Source organism: Apteryx mantelli, chromosome 4 (assembly GCF_036417845.1).
Source record: "Apteryx mantelli isolate bAptMan1 chromosome 4, bAptMan1.hap1, whole genome shotgun sequence".
Classification (NCBI taxonomy): domain Eukaryota; kingdom Metazoa; phylum Chordata; class Aves; order Apterygiformes; family Apterygidae; genus Apteryx; species Apteryx mantelli.
Genome location: NC_089981.1, coordinates 35,376,439 through 35,398,244, shown reverse-complemented (window position 1 = coordinate 35,398,244; position 21,806 = coordinate 35,376,439). Strand labels below are relative to the sequence as shown.

General features: G+C 42.5%; 2 protein-coding genes across 8 annotated transcripts in view; both read left to right on the top strand.

Annotated features, from left to right (window-relative positions):
• Nucleotides 1–21,806, top strand: part of BBOX1 (gamma-butyrobetaine hydroxylase 1) — a 94,498-nt gene that overhangs the window by 32,033 nt on the left and 40,659 nt on the right. For 4 of the 7 annotated variants that reach the window (XM_067296233.1, XM_067296232.1, XM_013959379.2 and 1 more), the window contains 3 exons: nucleotides 1,610–1,689; nucleotides 12,528–12,578; nucleotides 14,688–14,802. The gene's annotated coding sequence lies outside the window, so the exon portion shown is untranslated. Of the gene's footprint in view, nucleotides 1–1,609; nucleotides 1,690–3,062; nucleotides 3,814–12,527; nucleotides 12,579–14,687; nucleotides 14,803–16,444; nucleotides 16,458–21,806 lie in introns of those variants that run through there. The other 3 variants (XR_001294959.2, XM_067296234.1, XM_067296235.1) reach the window with 3 other exon arrangements.
• Nucleotides 4,685–6,792, top strand: FIBIN (fin bud initiation factor homolog). Its single transcript, XM_067296230.1, has one exon. It carries the CDS (start codon nucleotides 4,777–4,779, stop codon nucleotides 5,389–5,391), a length of 615 nt encoding a protein of 204 aa, XP_067152331.1. The 5' UTR covers nucleotides 4,685–4,776; the 3' UTR covers nucleotides 5,392–6,792.

Sequence of the window (21,806 nt, the reverse complement as noted above, 5' to 3'; positions counted from 1 at the left end):
ACACATAAACCAGCCACCTATTAATAAGTCAAACAAAATTCTTTACCTCTCACTTCCTTCTGCAGCCTGCACATATAGAAGGCAATTCAGCAAACTTTGAGTAGGGCTGTATCTGTATTCCTGTTTAAAAGTATCACTGAGTAGTTGTCTAGCAGCTGGGTATTGGCAGGCTGCTGAAAATTATTATAAAAACTTGTCAAAATAATATTGTTGTGTCTACTTAATATGTAGGTAACACCTCTAATTATAGAGCCTATTCTTTGCTTTTATCTTTTGTAACTTTGACACCTGACAGGGCACATCTACAGCCACAGAACTCAGTTTTCCCTGTATTTGTATTAGTATCTTATCCATCCATACCTTATCCACACATCCCTTGCATATTTCATTTTGAAAAATTAACAATGCTCTTGATTAATTTTATCCAGTATCTTTGGGGCAAATTAAAAAAAAAAAAACAAAACAACGTAGACAAGAATGTAGAAAAGTATTCCTTTCCCTTGGTTCCTTGCACTTAGCAAGAGCAAGACTTTGTTTCTAAAAACGGGCAATGGTAAATGCTAGAGACCTAGCAGTAACTGATGAAGAACGTGATTAGTAGGAGATAAATACCTGAGTCATTATTGCCCATCTAACTTGATGCCGTTTGAGTGTTTAGCACTGCACCCTACAATTAGAAATCACACAGAGATACTTGTTAGTCTCATGTTTAAACAAGGTACCTTTATAACAGTTCACAGCAAGAAAACAGACGCCTGTAGTCAGAAAACAACGTTTATACCCTAAAGCCTGTGGGGCCTTTAGGACCATATCGAATATAGCTGTTCTCCAAATTACTGGCCATTTGCATCCAAAACATTCTGGTGCTGCAGAGTTTACCATGGTCTGCGACAGAAATAGCAGTCGCGGGGGAGCCAAGAGCTGAAGATAAAGCTGCGCTTGCAGAGCAGGGCTGGGCGAGCGTCGCCTTCGCTCCGGCGTGGGGCTGTGTACTCGCCACCACTGATTTCGGTGCGGTTGCACAAGGGGCTAATGCAGAACTTTTCCAGCGGAGCAAATTCTGTTCTTATTTATGTTATTATAAACCTAATGCTGTTCAGTGGAAAAATGATGGCTTTACCATAGCAGAATATATCTTGCCAAGTATTTGTAAAAAGACAGTATCAGGGCACTTATTTATTTATTGCTTGTTTCCAGTACCTTCTTTTATGCAAAAGGAGTTTTTAAATGCTTTAACAGACACAGGGGGTAAAATATTATCATGGTGAAATCAATGGGACTTTTGAAAATGACTTCAGTGCTGCCAGGATTTCAACAAGGGTCTTCATGGGAGCATGCCACAAGGAACAGCTGTTTCTTGGCTGCATCCCAAAAATTCCACAGATCTCTGATCTCATACAATTATCACTATGGGTTCCTAGCAGAAAAAGAAATGATCAGCAAAAAACTGCCCTCTCCTTCATGCTTCTCTCCACCCTGCTTTTCTGGTATTCTTGACAAATTCCCTTCTGTCCTCCTTCTGTTTTGTTGCCCTCTGTGTCTCCAAAACAATCCCCAAACTACTTTTAAAAACTCTACATTGACACTGATTTTTATGTTGTTGTTTCAGCCATTGCTGTAGTTGTTGCTGCTGCTAACTGTGATGAAAACATCTGATCCTCCAACTCACCTCTTGATAGATACATAAAGGTAAATGTTACTTTCAGTGTATTTCTTACAAAAAAAGACACCTGATTTTCACTTGTATGTGCATGGTTTTATGGACAGCTTAAAGGCATTTATATTAGACTAGCTCAATGCATTGTTAAGATTTTTGTCTTCTAAGTGTGATTTTAGAACAAATAACGGCTACTCATACAAAATATTGTTCTGTCAGCACGAGCCTACATCTTCTCAGTTGTTTGATGTTACTTAGGAAGAGACTATTTTGATGTAACATTTAATTAAAACTTGAATAATGCGTATTGGATTGAAAACAGCAATGGCCAGGAGTCAGCAGCTGCAGCAGGTAGCAACAGATGCCTTTTAGTCTTGGAATATATAGAGAGAGGGAGAAATAGTATTTACTAAGGCTGAATTTTTTACCCACTGTGGCACTGGTGAAAGCACAACCATGCTGACAAAGCTATAGCTAAGTGATTTATAGTGCTGTACTCGCATGAAGAGACCTCAAAAGTGAAGTCCACCGCAACCCAAGTATCAGCCAAACCAGTCAACTGGCAATAACACCAGCCTGGGTGGAAACTTATGTGGATAAAGTACTATGGTTGGCAAAGAATTGGGAACCAAATAACATCTGAGGTGAAACAAGAGTGTCCTGGGAATAAAAGTGTTTGAAAGAGCCCCTATTGGCAAACACAGACCAAGGACAAATGCCAAGCAAACTCAGTTGAATAAGCTTTAAACCTTTTATAGAAACCTGAAGCACAAAAGCTTAGCCTAATCCAGCCTATTTATATGATGTTTTCTGAATTTAATTACAAATTTAAAATGTTTCCAAATGTGTGGCACAGTTCTGTCTGGATAGCTTGTCTGGCTTGGGTTTTCAGCAGTGCAAAAGTTGACTGGATTCTGCAAACATTGCTCACCTTGAGGGGTTTATATGCAAGTGGTTTTAACTGACTCTGGGGCTTGGAAGCACTACTCAGTGCAATTCAATAAATGAAGTGTTCAAATATTACCCTTGCCGTATCTGGGTTAGGTTTTTGCATGATTGGCTAGTTGGTTGGTTTCTTTTTTGCTTTTGTTCCTTGCTCTTACATCCTTCAGGGCTTACGTAAGGCACTTCAGTAGGTTCTAAAGTCAATGCTTGGGAACTCTTATGGTCTGATTATCATTAAGTTTTAAAGGCTTCACTCACGGTGACAGCTTACATTTGATACGGCTATATCTTACTTTCAAGAGTCTAGCCACGTAGTTAAACCCATTACTCCAGCCCGAATTCCTAGGAATGTGTGCAATGGGGAGATTAGGCACCCGAGGACAATCAGCAGACGGCCACCAAAGCCTGATACGTGGAAATACTGAGGAGAGGATGGTTTTAAAGCCTCATTCATCTCCAGGTTGCAGGAAAGTGCTTCTCTCTGCTCGACAATTGCACTCATGAACCGCATCCCTGGAGGAAGAGGCCTGTATCACCCTTTTTTCATAAAATACAGCCAGGGTTCTTTAGCCCCAGCCCAGCAGTAGGATTCAGTAAGGATATGAAAGACAGTTCAATCCATTTTCCAAAAAGTTATGAAGCCTGCACTTCCTGACTGCCATCGTAGTCTCTCAACTACTGGTTGATTTAGAGCGTAACTCTTTGCATGGAATAAAAATGAGAACAAAAAGAGCTAACAAGTTTCTGCAGAGTTATGCTTAGAGTGCTCAGGTAAGAGAAAAATTGGGTTCTAGTCTTTGACATAATTAATATTTGACTACTTTGTATCAATTAGTCTCTGTAGCAGTCAGTTATTTGCCTCATGTTAGCCCAGAAGCAGGAAGATAAATAGCTTGTGGTAACTAAATGAAGCAGCTGTGAGGAAAGGGTTTTGAAAGGTATGTGTCTAAAGCAATGGCAATGTAGCAGAATGACAGAGCCTAAGTCCCTGAAGCCCCATAAGGCTCCAATCTACAATATCCAAAAGCGAAACAAAGCAGAAACACAGCATGAGTGGCTGACCTATTTCCCAGTAAAGTTAACCATAAGCATCACAGTTTCTTACAACATGCAGAGAGCTTCAACATTGGATGATAGCTAAAATATTTATATTAAAGAGGCGATAGAAATATTTGTGCATGCAAAGCTCTCATGAACAGCAGTGGGAGTTTTAACTCTGGCTGACTAAAGGATTTGGTCTAATCACTGCTGGGGGGGGGGGGGGGGTGTTCCGTAAAAGAGAAGGGATGATGTGAAAGGAGCTGGTGACTTTCCAGACCCTTTCTTTTTGTGATCTCACTTTGATTTAACAATTCAGAAACAGCAAAGGGAGATTGGTATTAGTTGCACTCAAGGTTCAACCCCTCTGTAATCCAGCTGCCGGATTCATAGAGAGTATGGGCTCGTGAAAGAGAAACACTTCCAGACTTACGGTCAGTGTCTTAGGCTGAACTGTGATCAACTTTTCCTCAAACGCATTTGATGTTTTATTAAAGAACAGATTTAAGTGCCTACAGTTGCATTTCATTTTCCCAGCCTTAACCTGTGAGGGTTTATTGCATTATACCTTATACCTGAACCCATTTCCTCTAAGTCTTTATCAGTGACAAACCGTGCGGTCTCAGTGAGTGTGCTCCCAGCCACGCTGGCTTCCTCGGCCCGCATCCTTCACTGGCCGCCGGGCATACGGAAGCGCTGCGGCAGCCCTTGTCCGAGGAGCCGAGCGACCGCGGGGTTCTTCCCTCTTTCCCAGGAGGGGACAGGACTGCGCGTCTCCCCTCCGCGAGCCGGGCGCTCCCGCCCGGCGGAGCGGCCCCGCGCGCCGACCCCCTGCGCTGCCGCGGCGGCTCGGCGGCGCGCTGCGCGGCCCCTTAAAGGCGACGCGGGGGCGAGCCGACACCAGAGCGCTCCCGGCCGCCGCGGAGCAGCAGCAGCAGCAGCAGCAGCAGCAGCAGCAGCAGCGCGGAGCCGCCGGGCGCCCCCGCGGAGAGCCGCGGCGCGGGGAGCCGGGCCGCCGCCGCCGGGGGGAGCCGGGCCGGCCCATGGGGCGGGCGAGCCGCGGGCCGGGGCGGCGCGGCGCCGGCCGCCCCTAGGCTGCCCGCGGAGCGGCGCGGAGCGGCGCGGCCGGCCGCAGCATGCCGGCGCTGCGCCTGCTGTGGCTCGGCTGCCTCGGCAGCCTCTGCCGCGCCTACTTCGACGGCCCGCTGCAGCCCGAGATGTCCAACGGGAGCCTGCACCACTACTTCGTGCCGGACGGCGACTACGAGGAGAACGACGACCCCGAGCGGTGCCAGCTGCTCTTCAGGGTGAGCGAGCCGCGGCGGTGCGGCGCGGCGCCGGGCGGCCTCAGCCTGCGCCAGGAGCTGACGGTGCTGGGCCGGCAGGTGGAGGACGCGGGCCGGGTGCTGGAGGGCATCGGCCGCAGCATCTCCTACGACCTGGACGGGGAGGAGAGCTACAGCCAGTACCTGCGCCGCGAGGCCGCGCAGATCGGCGACGCCTACGCGAGCTCGGAGCGGGCGCTGAGCGAGCTGGAGAGCAAGTTCCGCCAGGGCCGCGAGCCCGAGCCCCGCGACGGCGCCCGCCCCGGCGACGCCTGCCTCGGCCTGCTGCTGCGCGCCCGCGCCCTGCTGCGCGACACGCTGCGCGTCTCCAGCGGGCTGCGCGACAAGCACGACCTGCTCACGCTCACCGTGCGCAGCCACGGTGCCCGCCTCAGCCGCCTCCGCAGCGACTACCTGCGCGCCTGAGCGCCCCGGTGGTTGCGCGCCCCGCGGCCGCGGGGTCCCCTTGCCGCGCCCCGGGCTTGGTCGCGGCGGCGGGCGGAGGACGAGGACGAGCCGCCCCGGGGAGCCGCCGCCGCCGCCCGCCGGAGGACGAGGACGAGCCGCCCCGGGGAGCCGCCGCCGCCGCCCGCCGGAGGACGAGGACGAGGCGCCCCGCGGAGCCGCCGCCGCCGCCCGCCAGCCCGGGCCGCTCCGCGGCAGCGCCCGTCGCAGCGGGCCGGCGCCGGGACCTGCCTAGGAGCCTCTCCTGGCGCGCCCGCGCAAATAAATCATTCCTTCCGCGACTGTATTTATTATGTTCGGCTTCATAAGCAACTAGTACGTTCCTATAAAGTTGAAAGTTAGAGGTTTGTTTAAATTAATACCCCATATTTAAAAAAATGAACCCCTTATTATATTGTTAATGTTTGCTTACTAAGTGAAGTGAGTGTTCTCATCTTTGATTTTCTGTTGTTAGTTAATGTGTCACCTTTTCTACCTAGGCTCACCTACCGCAAACACGGATAAAGCGTGGTATCGCAAGCCACCTTCCGATTCTCGTGTAGTAGGCGCCTGAATTGCTTTGGTTGTTATTCTCTCATTCGGGGTGAAACCTCTGGCCCTTTAGTCCTAACTTTTTTCAACAGCACATATTCTACTCACATAAAATATTGCTCTACTACTTAACCTAAAGCTGTGATTCCCATTTGTGTTTTGAAAGAAGGGAACTATTCTGGCAGAGTACTCCTTAAGGCTTGCTTATCTGTGACACTAAGCTATTGTAACCCCAAGAGCCAGCCAAAAAGGCTTATGTCAGATCCTGAGAATGCTGATGCAGATTTTCATAGTAAGAAGGAGGAGCCCTAGCAGTGATTGTAGTTTCAGATCCTAAATTTAAGAGCCCGTTTTCTTAGTGTGTTTTTTTTCTTTTTTTTTTTAAGCAGACAAAAAGTATTTGTCTATTCCTGCACAGTGACATTTTTTGTTGGTGCCTTTGTACTTTTGCTAGCTAAGCTATTATTAAAATTATTTGTGCTCCTAGACAATAGCAGAAGTGCCTAGTGGGGAGGAGGGGGAGGATTATTTGAGGTTCTAGATTCGCCAATATTTAATCATCAATTGGGGGTAATATGGCTTCTAGGTTACAGTTACTGCAGGCAGAATCACTGTTTAGATGAAAAAAAGTTAATACGTTGTTTTAATAAATATTTGAAAACAATGTTAAAGCACTTTTTTTTTTTTCTCTTATTGTTCTGCTTGAGTCATTCTTGATTTGAAACGTACTGTTGTAATACATTTATTCAGCAAAACTTTGGGAATATGTAGACTCTACCAAATGAAATAACTTGCTTTTTAGTAAAAATAAATAAAAATTTACAGGCTCAAGAGGTAAGCATGTTTCATTAAATGCAATGCTACAGACAAGTGTTTATGGCAGATTCCTGTAGTTTGCAAGTCTTTAAGGAAAAAAAAAAAAAGCCAATGTAAGAAACTGGCAACTTCATGGCACTGGAGGAGGAGATATTTCATGAATATTTGAGGTCTCATTTTTGTTAACCCTACTCACATTCAGTTATACATTGGTCTGCAAGCTGTCAAGTTGGGTAAGTTACTCAAAAGTGTAATGGGTTGACATGAGGCACGTACAACCAGAGCTTTAAAGGCATCAGGAAACTTCTGATGAAGGTATGTGCTTACAGAACTTCAGGCCATTCAGGCAGCTAATCGGAGTTATGCTCCTAACAAGATACTTGAAGATGTCTATATACACCTTTAAATCTTCTGTATCTTTGAAGATCTGCCTTTCAGGCCCTTTAAAAATTGAAACTTTTTATTGATTGATTCCAGTGGAAGTACTCAATGTTTTTTTCAAGTATTTTTTCAAGTGAGAAGGGATGAGAAGTTCTACCTTTTAAAAATTAATTTACTTGTGATATTTTACTTGCTGTTAGGGTCATCTAAGTCATTGCGTCTAGTCTTGCTACTATCACAGCAAACCATGTAGTATTTCTGCCTACATTAAAGAAGAGCTCTAAAAATGCCTGAGGGTTTCATTCACCTGCAGTCTCTCCTTTCTCTCTGTATTTCATTCTTTTAGAATTATGTGCCAGAGATGTCACATGGTTCCGTTTGTGCCCAACTGCTTCTTAAAACCCTGCCCAAGCCAAATCCTTGCAAAACAATTAAATTGTGAGTTTTTGTTTCTGCTTACTCACTTCCTGAGTCATTGGTTATAACATGAATTGTGAACATTACTGAAGAAACTGAAACGGCATGCCATGCTAGGTTTTTTTTAGCCACATGAGAACAGTATTCAAATCCTACTAGAAAAGTACTAGTAGTAGTGTAAAACAGTTTCTTGAATACACTTTCAGTAGCTTGGCTATTTGAAGTTCAAACTTTTTGTTAATCATCCTAAATTATCCCACAGTATGCAGCATGCTAAGAGGGTAAATATTTGTAGAGCAGGAGATTACAGGAGATAAGTGAAGATTTTCAGTATAACTCATACTCAGCTCAGTACACCTCCTTTCATCCAATGAAACAAAATATGGTTCTTTAAAATCCATGCTAATGTTTCAGTCTTCCACTGATAAATATCCATTGGTGATTTATATTTCAGCAGAATATATACATTTTTATAGTTGAGCTTGAAACAGAAAAAAAGGAAATCAATATTCAGCATCATATCAATTATGCTTACATAACACTGCTTATACGGGACTTTAAATGTTTTGTTTTTAAAGAAAATGGGTAAATCTAGATCTGGTCTATATGTGAGTTCACGTGTTTAATAAAAAGTGCCATAGGTGAATTTTATGAAGGCAGTGCAAAGTTCTTTTAAGACATTTAGATCCGCTTGAATTTGGTTTATTGGTTTGGCTGGCCTAAGCAGATATATACATAACTATTCATTAAAAATGCATCAATTCTGTGTCGGAGCTGATATAGCTAAATGGCCTTTTCAAAACTGCAGTCTGATAAACTGCACTACCAATTTGAAGTGCCTGCAAGAACTGGGTGTTCAGCAGTTTCCAGCACTTAAAGCTCTTCAAATTCAAAATAGACCTTTAAAAACTATGAAAACTATATTGCAGTTCCTCGATTTTTGCTGCTTTTGCTTGTTTTTATCTGAAAAAACTAGAAGAGATGGAGATTCTTTGGTTTTATACAGTGCATTTCAAATAGTAAAGGCATTTCTTTTCATTGAAAATTTACTAAAGATTTTTAAGCAAAGAGCCTTGCAAGAATGACTGTAACAGCTATTTTGACCCAACAGCTCCTGCTGTTGTGCTTAAATATTGCAACAATATTGGGATTTATTTTTTTTTTAATACCAAAAAGTGGAAGCAAGACTAAGCTGTCTTGGTCTCTTTTCATGAGAGATTTTTCAAATACTGAAAAGGTATATTCTTTCCTGAATTTATTAAGAGTTGAGGGTACTGAACAGCAGATGGCAATATTTTCTGGAAGAAAAAAATCAATTAATACAGCTGGAACCGAGAGCTTACTTAGTACTGCAGTTTCAAAGGTTTTCTTTAATGCAGCCTATGATTTAACTCATTAAGAGTCAAAGCAAGTCACTGAGAGGCAAGTTTCCATTCCTCCCCTGCACATAGGGAGCTTATTTTCAAAGTTGGTGCTCTGCTGTCAACATTCCCACATCTACCAACATATAAATTGAGATAAGAAGCTCAAAGTGTAAACATGGAGCAAACTGCCCTGTCGCACATGAACGCAATAAAAGCTTGAGAAAGAAAAGGCTGAGCATGCAATGGGCTGCATCTGAAAATAATCACATCAGGGTAAATTGACAACTGCCGGGCTGGGGATTTAGGGCTGGTGGAGCACATTGTGGCCTTCTAAACTGAAACTTCCAGAATTTCAAGGTTTCCCAGGTTAGCCTATTCAGGACCATTCTGAGAGACAGCAAAGTCAAAGGAAGCTTTTGAAAACAAGGTAGGTCTCTAAAAGATTCTTTATGTGCTAAGCTTGATGTATGAAGTGTCTTCAGTTAAATTGTTGCTCTAGATGTTGCCTGTGCACAGATGCAGATTCCAAGCTGTGTACCTGAGAAGCAAAAAATACACTTGCCTCAGACCATACTTCAATAGAAATAATACAGTAAGCTTCAGAAAAAGCATCAGCTCTGGGTTTTCATCTTACCCTGAAAACTTTTATTTTGTGGAGAAGCAGGGAGAAATTCTGTTGGGGATGTCTTGTTGCTGTTGTAGTTGTTTAGGTGGGCTTCATGTTCCTTTAGCGTTAGTTTTTTTTTTTTTTTTTTTTTTTAATCAATAACAAAAGTAATATCCAGTAAACATGAGTGAGAAGCCATTGAAGTGCTGCTGAGTGAAATGTATTTGACAGACGTTATTCATGAAGTAATCCTATATGTTTAAAACTTATCTGCTAAAATGTACTTTGGTTTGCGGACTATTAGGGAATTTATTTTCTATCAATTTGATTTTTGGCTAGCTATTAGCTAAAAATTGAACAATTTGGGGGTCTATATTTGGTTCCTGAAATATGTGGAAACTGGCAAAGATACTGACCCAACTACATGCTTTTTAAAAAAAGCTCTTACTAGAACATATATATCAGGAAAAAAAAAATCTAACTCTATGATTATTTTATTTTCTGCATAAAGTTGTCATCTTGCCTACAAGATCAGTTTACAACTGGAAAAGGCAAAGTTTAACGACTAATTCTGTAAAGAGAAAAACATATGGTCTCCATAATCATTAGGTTTTTAATGATGCGGCTTGGAAAGAGTCGCTCATGGCTTGTAGAGTCATTCGTCCTCGAGAACTGCCTTACCTTGGGGAGGTATCATTGATTGTCTCCAACATGCCATTGACATTGTTTCATTAAAAAAAGCCAATGCCAAGTGTATCATATTTTCTCAAAAGACAGCTTTGCTTTGGCCATATGTATACCTCTTTTAAATACTGGAAAACGCATCCTGAAATTGTTATCTATGTGACAGCAAGTGTTTATTATGTCTTAACTTGTTTTGGAGACCAAAAAAAAAAATCCTTGGAGAATGTTGGCTTAGAGAGAGATTCATTCTCCAGTGCTAGAGATTGGCAAGCATAGGATAACAGAAAAAGCTAGGTACTTGCATCATATTTTCCGTACGTTTTCATACTGCAAGCATTTAACTGCAACAGGAGTTACCATCATAAATTAGTTTTACTGTAAATAATAAAGGCTCTACCATAGACAGACTGTCCAAACTGCAAGGGTTTTTTTGTCTACTTAATGGATCATCTCTTCTCAAAAATATGCAACCAGGATTTTCACAGTTTAGGGCCTGGTCCAACAGAATTACTTCAGCATGCTCTGAATAAGCCTTTGGTCTTTAGCTCTCAGCTGTCTGACTTAAATTTATCTAAGAACTTATTATGCATTTACCTGGGTCATGATAAAGAAAGAAACCTTCCCCATACACTTTCTGTATTGACGGCTCTTTGGTTAAATCAAGAGTAGTCAGCTTTCTTAGCAGTAGGCTTTGTCCTTTTTTTGTGAATATGAATTTATTTCTAAGTTAATGTTAACTAACATTAAATTACATGACTTAGTTGCCTCAGCAGAGATAAAATGAGAGAGATCTTAAATTGGATGCCATGCAAGTGATCCAGCAAATATGATAACGATGTATCTGCTTTCTTTAAATGACCTTTCTAAAAAAAAAAAAAAAAAAACACCTCTCTAAAAGACTTTTCACTGATGTTTGGAATTCAGGGCAACCCAAACAAATGTCCTTTTGGATCTGCAAACTGAAGATGGTTCTTCAGCTTAACTTGATAGTTTAGGAGAATGCCTTTTTTTTTTTTTTTTTTCTTCACCCAGGAATATACTATTCAAATTAATTCATGCATAACACATTAATCTTAGAATACAGCTGGGAATCAGTTACCACTGTACTGAGATCATTGCTGGACACCGTGGGCCTCATTAACTGCTGCATCTCTCATGTTAGTTCAAGAGTAACTCTAAAAAAAACCTGTGTTAACAGGAGGTGAATCACACTCACTTTTTTTTTTTTTTTCCTTGAGGAAGGAAAACTAAGCCAGGCTTTCCTTACCAAACAACACTTATCCTTGTAAAACAGTGTTCACCCCATGAACTCTGTTCATGATTTCATTGAGTTAAATGACTTCTTTTCTGTTTTTTAAGATTCTCAGAATTAAAGTCATAGTGAATATACTTTCCCTGTTCTCTCTGGATGTGCCAGGCACCTCAAAATGGGCAGGACTGTAACAAGTAAGCCCAGAGGGTAGATGAACTGCGTAACTAACTTCAGGAGTGGACATGTCTATCCTCAAAGCACACCCTGGCTGCAGCTCTTCCTTTCTCTCTTACTGTGTGATTATCCTTCTGATCCCTTACCTCTGTGACTCACAGGCATACTCTGACCCTCCTAGCTCCGCAGGTTTTAATCTGTGTTTGTTCAATGAGACCTAATATTCTAACAAAAACTTAGTCTCAATCTTCAGAGTCTGAGATCCGGTTCTCCACTTATGGTCATGATTTCCTAACCTGCTCTCAGGCCAAGCTCTTTCTGTGCACAAATGTGAGTGGGGAGGGATAAATCTGATCATGAACATCAAGAATGAACTAAACTTCACCCTGTGCTCATTTACCCTAGAAGCTGAGTAGCAAAGAGGTCCAGTTTCTGATGTTTGTATTTCTCAGCAATTTGGGGTTTCTAAAAGCCAAACGTCCCCTTGTGCTACATATATATTGATTTACAGCTCCTATCCTAAAAACCTTTCCATTGTGTCTGATTTCACAACCATACGCAGATTGAATGGTATTTATTTACTTAGTTTTACTGAATTTATGAGAGTACTTCAGTGTTCCAGGCCACATTTCAGTCTGCCCCACCACACAGAGATGCTTAAGAGAGAGTTAAATACCCGAGTGCTCCTCCCCTTGAACTGCTGCCTCTGCCTTCTCCTTCTGTCATGTCTCCCGGGCCCTGCTGCAGCTCCCCTTGCACCTGGCTCCACCACCCTACCCTGGTGCCTTTTCTGCTTTTGCCTTCTTGCCCCTGAAGACTTTCCATTAGGTCTCAGGCCCTCTCTAAGTTGCTGCTTGTATTTCCTCAACAGCACCTGTGTGGAGCTGAAGCTAACGAGACCAGAAAAGCATCATTATTGTTGGTATGTCTAACTCAATTGCGAATAATAGTCCAGTTCATTTTACAGTTGTCAGAGTAACAAATTTACTGGACCCCCCCAAAAAGTTTGCCTTCTAAGTACATTCTCCTTCTTCTGCTGTTTGTTTGTCAGCCTGTGACTTTAAATTTTGCAATGCCCTTTACCTACTAATTGCTGACAACCCTAAATTTATTTGATACTAACTTACTCCATAGACTAGTAGGCTTACGGAAACCTACAGCATTACACCTACTATATTTTCCCCATATGAATGAGAGAGACAGAATCAAGCCCAAAGGGAATAAGTAAGCTAATCTTGCACTACAGGATTCTGTAAATTGATATTGTGACAGTAAAAAGACATGTAAATGTACTGTAAAATAAATGAATTCCAGATTTTCATTATACAGTATTTATGACACACCTCTTGTAAAATTCTTTCTTTTATAGATACTCAGCAAAAAGTACAAAATGAGTCATATTTTGCTGAGTTATTATGTAATCTTGAAGGCAGTTTGCTTTTATTTCCACTTGGATAGGATACTTTTCCACTTGCGTATTATGTAACACCCCTTACAAAAATAAAGACCAGGTCCTGCAAATACTTTGGAGCGTTCCTGTTACAGAATTAGACCAGTGACCATTTCAGTTCTCACACTCTGCTTATTATGTTTATAATATCTCAAAACATTCCCCTCTTGGCTTCAAAAATTCTCCATTCTTGGTCTACATACAGCCTTTTTTCCTAAGGTCTAACCAAAATCTCTTCTGGTTTTGTTTTGTTTTCGAGCCTGATAAGGTTGTGGCCATATCTATGTATACCTATATACTTAGTTCATGTCAATAAAAGATTTTACTCATTTTAAAACTTTTAAACATGCTATTTAGATGCAACTTTATTTGAAATCCTTCTACTGTTAATTAGTAAAATTAGGAACATGTAAGATATTATTTATAAACATACACAATATAAAATGCTTTATGTCAGCCCATATGCATTTAATAGCACGTTCACTACATATAAAAGAAAATGAAGCAAAAATAATTCAGGAATCTAGTGTCAGTGTAATAGGTTGCATGGCCAACAGCACAAGAGACAGGAAATAAAAAGTGTGTCTTCTCAAGCAACAATCTACATTCAGCATAGGCAGATGTTCAGATCGCTCTTTCCTAAGTTTTACTATTTGTAGATTAGTGACTGACATATGGTATAATGCACATAATAGTTACAACATTATAAAATATCTGCAGGTACAGAATTCTCTACTTTTTTTGTAGAGTCATGAAAATTCTGGAATGATTTTCATGATAAAACTTTTGTCCAAATAAAGCAATGTTTGTAAACAGCATGTACAGAATGGGTCCAGTTATCTGCCAGACATCCAATCTGCCAAATGTTGAAAATCATTTAGAATTTTCAGGCTTCTGATTTCGAATAATGTAGTTTAAATGGGGGGGGGGGGAAGGTTTATGTTAGAAACTTATTAAAAAGAACAACGAGGAAGACAGCCATGAAAACCAAGAATATGTGTTTCTTAGAGAAAAAAGCAAGGCAAGAACATGAGAGGAAAAGAGTGGAAAATGGATTTGGGACATAATTTTAAAGCAACCAAGTCCTACCACTCTTGCCTTAAAAGTAAGTAATGCATCCAATTTCATGTATTACAGCACTGTTTTAACACACAGAGATTTTTTTTCATTGAAGAGGTTGGATGATAACTACCAACAAAAATATTTAATTTCCCATAAGTCATAAATCGACCTTAGTTCTTTCTAACTGCCAAAATGCTTTAAGAGACACAGTCTATAAGCAGTTATTTAATGTCTTCAATTCTGCATGTAGCGTTTCCATCAAAATAGCCAAAATTCATCTTTGTGAATGTTTTACCATTCGTGAAAAGTGCTCGTTTGACAAGGTTTATGTCCAAGGTTTTCCTTTACTGATTATACTGAGGCACCAGCAATTTTCTAAATGCTTTGTAGACCACCGTATGGACACTGAGTATCCAGTGAAACAGGTACATCTTCCATAGCTGGCAGGAAGCTCCCATGTGACAATTAGGAGAAATTATCCATACATAAGAAATTAACAGTTTTCCTTTTCCTTTTTAGTTCAGCTCTTCTTCAATCATGCTGCCAGCTCATGTATACTGGAGCAGGTGGGGATACCAGTCCAGTAATAACTGAGAACTTGAATACCAGCACAGGCCACTACAGCTGAAAGCTGGTAAGTGCTATTTTCCACCACTGCCTTCAGTTACATGTGAGCCCTAGTTCTATCTTTTAGAACCTCTCTCCCTTCAACCACAAGAAACACACTGTTCAAATAAATCAGCATTAAAATATTTGCCAGCCAGAGATACTTGGCAGTAAATAAGGCAGGTATGTTAATGCTATTTTTAAATTTATTCCCAGGAAGCTCAACTGTCTGAGGCTTACTGCTCACAAGAGATTTGTTTGACAGTAAATTCATCTGCAACATTAATTCAGAGGGTGCGGGCAAAGGCCACTCCATCTGAAACACCAGAGATGTTTTATTCCACAATATAGGCTGTGTTTGGCCGTAGGCGCAGCAAATCTTGCCTGTAAAGACCATTTTTGGTATTCAGTGATGTTTACTGTAGTCTAGACTGGCATGAAGAGCACGGCTTGGGGTTGGTGTGTGGGTGGGGTTTTTTTGTTTGTTTGGGGTTTCTCTCTCTCTCTCTCTCTCTCCCTCCCTCCCTCCCTCCCTCCCTCTGCTTCTGCTGTAAGGGCAGGTAACTCCTCACATCGGATGAGGACAGCCAGAGCACCTGGTGGCAAGTTTCTTCTGAGTCCTTGCTTTGGGCCCATGCTTCTGCAGGGGTTTCTTAGCTGGATTTAGCTCTGCATCTTATCTTCTCACCCAAATAAGTGGTTTTGAAATGGTTGAAAAGTATTTATTACATAAAAGGGAAAAGAAAGTATGGGAAATGATGGCTTTTTCCACCTCATATCTTCAAATCAAGGCTGGATGCCTTTTTGAAAATGATACCTCAGACAAGCTATTGGGTCAATTCAGTGGTAACTAGGAGTTTATCGAGTTCATTTTATCAGATGTGCTATGCAAGGGATGTAAAAATTGGAAGATTCCCTCTTAGCTTTAAAGAAACCTGAGAACCGAATTGATTGTGAATCTCGGCTGCTTGCGAACGCGTAGCCTATTGCCAGCAAGGGACAGAAATCTGCTGTCTGACCGGCGCAGCTGCGCCCCAGTTCCCCAAGTTTTGGACGCCTCCTCGCGAGGCCCCTTCCCGCAGCGAGCGCAGGGCCCTGGCTCTGCAACTCGCTGCACCGCAGCACAGGGGTTCGCCGAAAAGCGCCCTGCTCCTGGGAGGCCTCCGAGGCGTACGGAGGGAGGCCAGGTCTCCTCCTGAGACCCGTCAGAGCCGTTCAGGAAGGCTAACGGGGAGCCACGGCGGGCCCCCCACTTCGGCTGTATGTCCTCTTGCAGCGCGAGGTGCTCGCTGCTGCCCGGGGGACTCCCTGCACAAAACGATGTTATGCCGGACAAGGGGGAAATACTAAGTGGGATAACTCTTCAGAGGAAGCTGATTCATTTATATGAAAACGCATGTATTTCCACAAGCCTAGTTATCTGGCTTGAGTAATATACAGCTGAATCCCATTTTAGGGGCAGGCATGAGCACGGCAGCGCACTGTCTGTTACGGCTGCCCGTCACTTTACTCCTGCTACTACCGCAGCGTCTGCCTGTCACTGCCTGAAGCACTGGGGCTTGTTCCCGACACCCCCCGCGAGGCCGCCAACGGCCGTCGCCAACGGCCGCGCCGGGCAGCGGCCGCCCCCCAGCGGCAGTGGTGGCGCCGGCGCCCGGGCGGGGGAGGCGCCCGGGCGGGCAGGTAAGGGGCGCCGGGCCCGGCGGGGCTGCCGGGGGTGGGGGGCGGCCGCTGGCGGCGGAGCGCGGCGGCGCCGGGAAGGGGCGCAGCGCTGCTTGCAGCCGCGCGTTACTCGGGGCCGCGGGAGTCTCGTCCCTTCGATCCTGGGGGCCTGGCGCTCGCTTCAGCGCTCCCCGCGGCCGCTGAGAGCACTATGGGCTGCAGAGTCAAGGGGCTCCTTTAAAAGGCGAGGGAGCTCCGCGCCTCCCGTGACGGGCGCCGTGTGCCGGGGGCGGACGCGTGGCGCCGCCTGCGTGCCGCTTTCTCCCCGCGCCCGTCTGGGCCGCGGCGGCGGCTCGCCCGCAGGCCGTGCTCGGTGAAGTAGTGCCCCGCAAAGCCTCTCCGAGACTAGTGCAAGAGCAACAGCTACGGCGTGTTTAAATAAAACCTAAAACTCGCTTTGTGTGTGTGTTACGGCCTCCAGCATTTTAAGGATCACGCTTCAGTATCCCACCTGTGATTGTGGATGAGGAGTAAGCAATCAGCAGGTCTGGCTTCCTCATTTAAGCCCACAAAGCCAGTGATAATTTTTCTTTCGGAGGAACGTGTTGTATTACATTTGCACAAATACAAATGTAATACATTTGTATTCCTGTCTAGTTTTGAGAAGTTACTTGTATAAATGAGCTTTCTTGTCATATACCTTATTTATGCTGTATTATTAAAGATTGAAAGTTGCAATGTAATTGAAGCCTCTCAAATAGTAATTCTTCAAAGCAATATCTCTTTGTGGTCCGTTATATATAGCACTATGCAGACATGAAGTAATAACATAAATATAAACAGCTTCTTTTCCTTTATAGTGCATGTTTGCTTCTGTATTTTTTGTCGTAACCTGAGATAACAACCTCGAAGAAATGTTGCCCTGCAGAGACTTGTTGGTATTCTTATAGGCAGGAGGAGGTGATTTAGCCTTGCAATCAGAGAAAGTATGCACACTATTCCTTTTCTGAAGTTTGATTGTATTTTATATAATTACTTTATATATTGAAATTAATGTTTATATATTATACTCAGGCAAAACTTAAAAGATAGAAATTCTCAGTTCAAGCTGAGCCCAATTCAGGCTCTTCCTAGAGTTTTCTGAAATTTTTCTGTATCCAGGGTCCCAGTATGGCTGACAGTGGTGTTAAAATTCCAGTATATCCTCCTGTTTAAATTGACCAGCTTCTGGCACAGCAAATTGTTTTTTTTAGGCATGGCTAAAACTTGAGTATGATGCAATAATTAAACTCTTCATTTCTCTGCAGCTTCTTAACCATGTGTGAAGAGAGTACATGTTGTCCAAACTATCCTGTCTTAAAGTACCATTAATCAGAATTCACTTTTAAGTTATTGTGCATGTAAAACTAACAAATGTGCTGCTGATGTTGACAGGCAGGGGAGGGTGTATGATATATTGCAGGAGGAAGGTGGAGGAGGCTGAAGGAGAGGGATTATTGAGAGAGTAGGGAACATCATTATTTTCTAACCAGAGGTTGGGGGCAGTCTGAAAGTGTGGTCCACCAGATGATGGTGATTACCTTAAAGCATAATTGTCTGTCAGCATACAGGCTGGCCATTGTCACGCTGTGGAAGACCGTGTGTCAATAATGAGCAATGGGAACAGAAGAACCTTGGGCTTGCGACTGCTTTCACATGGGACAGCGTGAATCATCAGAGCTCTTGGTAGCATCTGTTTTAAACTATGCAAACCTGATGTATGAGAACAGAGAGCAGAACTGTGGCTTCTAAGTTGATGCAGATAGCTGCAGGTCAGAGAAAATAAAAGCAGAGAGCTGTGATGCAGGGAGGTTGTTTTGCATTTTTCTGAGTTATCAGAAAATCAATTTGATGATAGTTATTAGCATGCAAGTAACTTTATTTGAACCAGTGAGTTCTGCTTTTAGTTTAATACAGAATGCAATTTCAAGTGTAAAATAATATCACATGGAGAAGGATCTGCCTGAAAAATTTGAGGGAGAAAGGGATAAAAGCCTCTGGAACTTTTGCTTTTAACTTACACTGATGTGAGACTTTCATTCTACTTTTATTGTAAAAATGAAAAAAAAAAATGCAAATCTGTAAACAACTGTCAAGAATTGAAAAAAACTATTCTGAACATGTTAAGATAGTGCAGATGTTGTGTGATTGATTCCATTAAGCATCTACAATAGCTTGCTAGAAAAAGAAACATGATCTTCCCATTTCTACAGCATGGCCTGGGAATGATCAGCGCCAGGAGTTTGGATTTGTCTTTCTTTACCAGCAACTTGCTTTGTGTCTTGTACTCCAGGTTTTTTGAGACATGATGTTAGTAGTATCAATACTGTACTTTTGTGCAGTATTTGTGAGTGAACAATTGCAAGATTTTCTGAAGATACCAATATGAACTGTCTGAGTTCTTCACTGTCATTTGCAGGTGCACCTTAATGTCCTGTATGCGTTCAGTATGAAGAAAAATCACTGAATTAGAAATCAGGTATAACATACAGTTTCCAGACAAATCCACCCAGTCTGCAGATTTCCTTCTGTGCAGCGCCCTGGAAATAGGCTGGGCTATCAAGCAGGGGCTTCTTGTATACGTAGCAGCTAGGAGCTTGCTAGTGCTGCCTCAGGGATAGTTCTTGGCCTTACATATTCTGTCATTTATTGCTCCAGGAAAGAGGAATGCCAGTAACAGCCAGTAACAGCCTGCCTTTATTGTTCAAGCACAAACTGTTAGTTACCCTCTTCCTCCGTGCAGTTTTGGAGCACTGGAGGATTTGCCTACAGTGCTGCCCTGTGCAGTGCAGGCCTGGGGAGCCTGGCACTTCAGGGCCACCATGCGTGGTGCGGGTGTGCAGCACACAGGGTGCTTGGCATTCCCTGGAAGCATCAGAGTTACTGTGCACTGCAGTAAAACTTGCAGTAGACTGACCGTCCAGGTCTTGCACAGGATGTGAAAAAGAGGGACTCGCAGTGCGTGACGCTCACCTGACACAAACCAAGGTAAGCGGCTGGCCCAGCTGGGAAGGTTGAGCACAGTGTTAGGAATCATGAGAAATCCCCAGTTGGTACAAACTGCCTTGTGTCCGGAGTCATCCTGTAAAGACATGCTAGGTTGCCTTTGTGGAGAACTCCATTCAGAACACACTAGCACCAATGCAGATGGGAAGTAATTTTACTGAAGGGAAAATTTTCTGCTATGAAGCTTTTTGAGGGGGACAAAAACTGGGCTTACAGAACTATTTAATTTATGTATCTTAGAAGAATAACATCAAGAGGATGTGCTGTAGCAGATATTTTTAAATATTGTCATCTGGGTTTTGTTTTTAAAAATGACACCACGATATGACTAACTCAAGGAAACCAATAAACGGCCTTTTTATTATTGCAAGATTTTTCTCTGTAGGTGGTTAACCCAAACAACTGCTTTACAATGAAGACAGAAACAGAAGTTTAATACAAAAACTGCTGAACATTTAAAGGGCAAATGCTTAACTTCACCACAGGGAAATCTTTTTGCTATACTCTTCAGAGATTCCTCTTGCATAACTAGCAAAGTAATTCTGGAATTGAAGCACCTGATTCTGCCCTAATTAACAGTATTACACAGGTACAATTCCATTGACTTCAATAAATAGACACAAACAAAAGGTCTGAATAGGTCTGGAGTCTTGTGGAAAACTAACAGTAGACAAAGTAGATCTGCATATCAGTAAAGCCACATATCATGATTTTTCTTGATACCGCAAATTATCCAGGAAAATTGTTTCCTATCCTAAACATATCAAAGGCTTCTGCTGTGGTCTGTGAAACAGATCCTCCCCTCTCTCTGAGTCGATGTGGTGGCTGTTTCAGAGTCTAGCAATCAGGACTGGCAGTATTTTGAGAGAGTTCTTTGTGATTAACAATAGGTTAGATTGACACTGAAAACTGAAGCCTCTTGGAGTGAGGGCAACGCTGACAGCAGTGTAACTTTAGTAGCAAGTAGAAAAAGCTTTAAGGCTGCTACCATCCAAGATTCTCCCAGCCATATAGAGCATAGGAAATGTGAATTGTACATAGCAACAGCAGTCTGTGAACAGAAGCATCAGTAACTCAAAAAATACAAGCCATGAAAAGTAGTCTTGCTGAACGTAACCATCAACAGTGTAACACCCACTTCGGAGCTAATTGTTGAGGCTCTCTTTGTGGTTAGTGAATAGAAATGAAAGTTTGGTTCATCTCGTCCTAAAGCAGGCTCCTGAAAAGGTCAGATAAATTGTGATCTAAATGTGCCTCTTTCTTGCTGTTAATTAGAAGTGGTGCTGTTAATTAGAAGATGATATTCAAATGTAGATGACTGTTGTATGTGTCCAAAGTTAGGTGAGATAAACCCTGCTGTACATGCTTCTCACATCTAATCAAAGTTGGAAATTCACATTTAGCTTACAGCCTTCCCCATTGTAGCAAAAATTGTGTGTACCTCAGTAACTTCCAGAAGTCTTATTATTCTTTTTAATCTAGAAATTCTGTCAGAATTGGTCACACCTTTTTTTAGGCTGACCCTTTGTTTCAAAGAAGTTTAAAAAATTACTGTCACCTGTTTAAAAGGGAGTCTTCTTGCTGTGCATTTTGTGTGACTGAGTTATCCATTACCATATGAACAGATACCACTTAAGCAATATCAATGACAGGAACACAATAGACTCACCTTAATTTCTTGCCATAAAAAATTTCTCATGTGATTTTCTGTTAGGCCATTGATTAGCAGCAGTGCTAAAAGAAGTCTTTTAGAAACAAGTTCTGATTTCTTAATTGAATGGTAAAATACAAGAAGCCTAGAAGCTGTTTGAATCTGCCAAGCTTCAGATAAGACTTTAAACATGGTGATGAATCTTCCCTAAAAGATATTCAGAAAGTAAAGGCTTATTTTTTTTCCTGTCCCTTGCTTTGTCATTTCAAAAAAAAAAAAAAAAAGAAGAAAGAAAGATATATAATAAACAAGCTCATGTATAACATCCAGGTACTTGTAACTCCATGCTGAAGATACAAGGAGAAGAGCCTTGCTTTGCCTGTTCAGAAGTCTTTTGTGAAAGCCTGACTTTGGCATACTGTCCTCTAAAGTACTAGAATATATATGGAGCTGAGCTGGTAGAAACAAGGGGTTTTTGTTCTCTCTAGGCTGTTCGAAAATTGTCCTGGGATAAGCAGGATAAGACCCTCTGGCAGAAAAAAAAGTGTGGATGTGTTGATTGACGTGGAAGAAAGGTACAATCAAATCTGTGTTAACATAACTGAATGGGGGAGCACCATCAGATACTTATGACAGTGTTAGAAGGATGGCTGTAAGCCAAATAAGAAGTCCCA

Bases quoted from the DNA above. Each gene is read 5' to 3' on its own strand.
- FIBIN (XM_067296230.1), top strand. From the start codon at position 4,777: ATGCCGGCGCTGCGCCTGCTGTGGCTCGGCTGCCTCGGCAGCCTCTGC.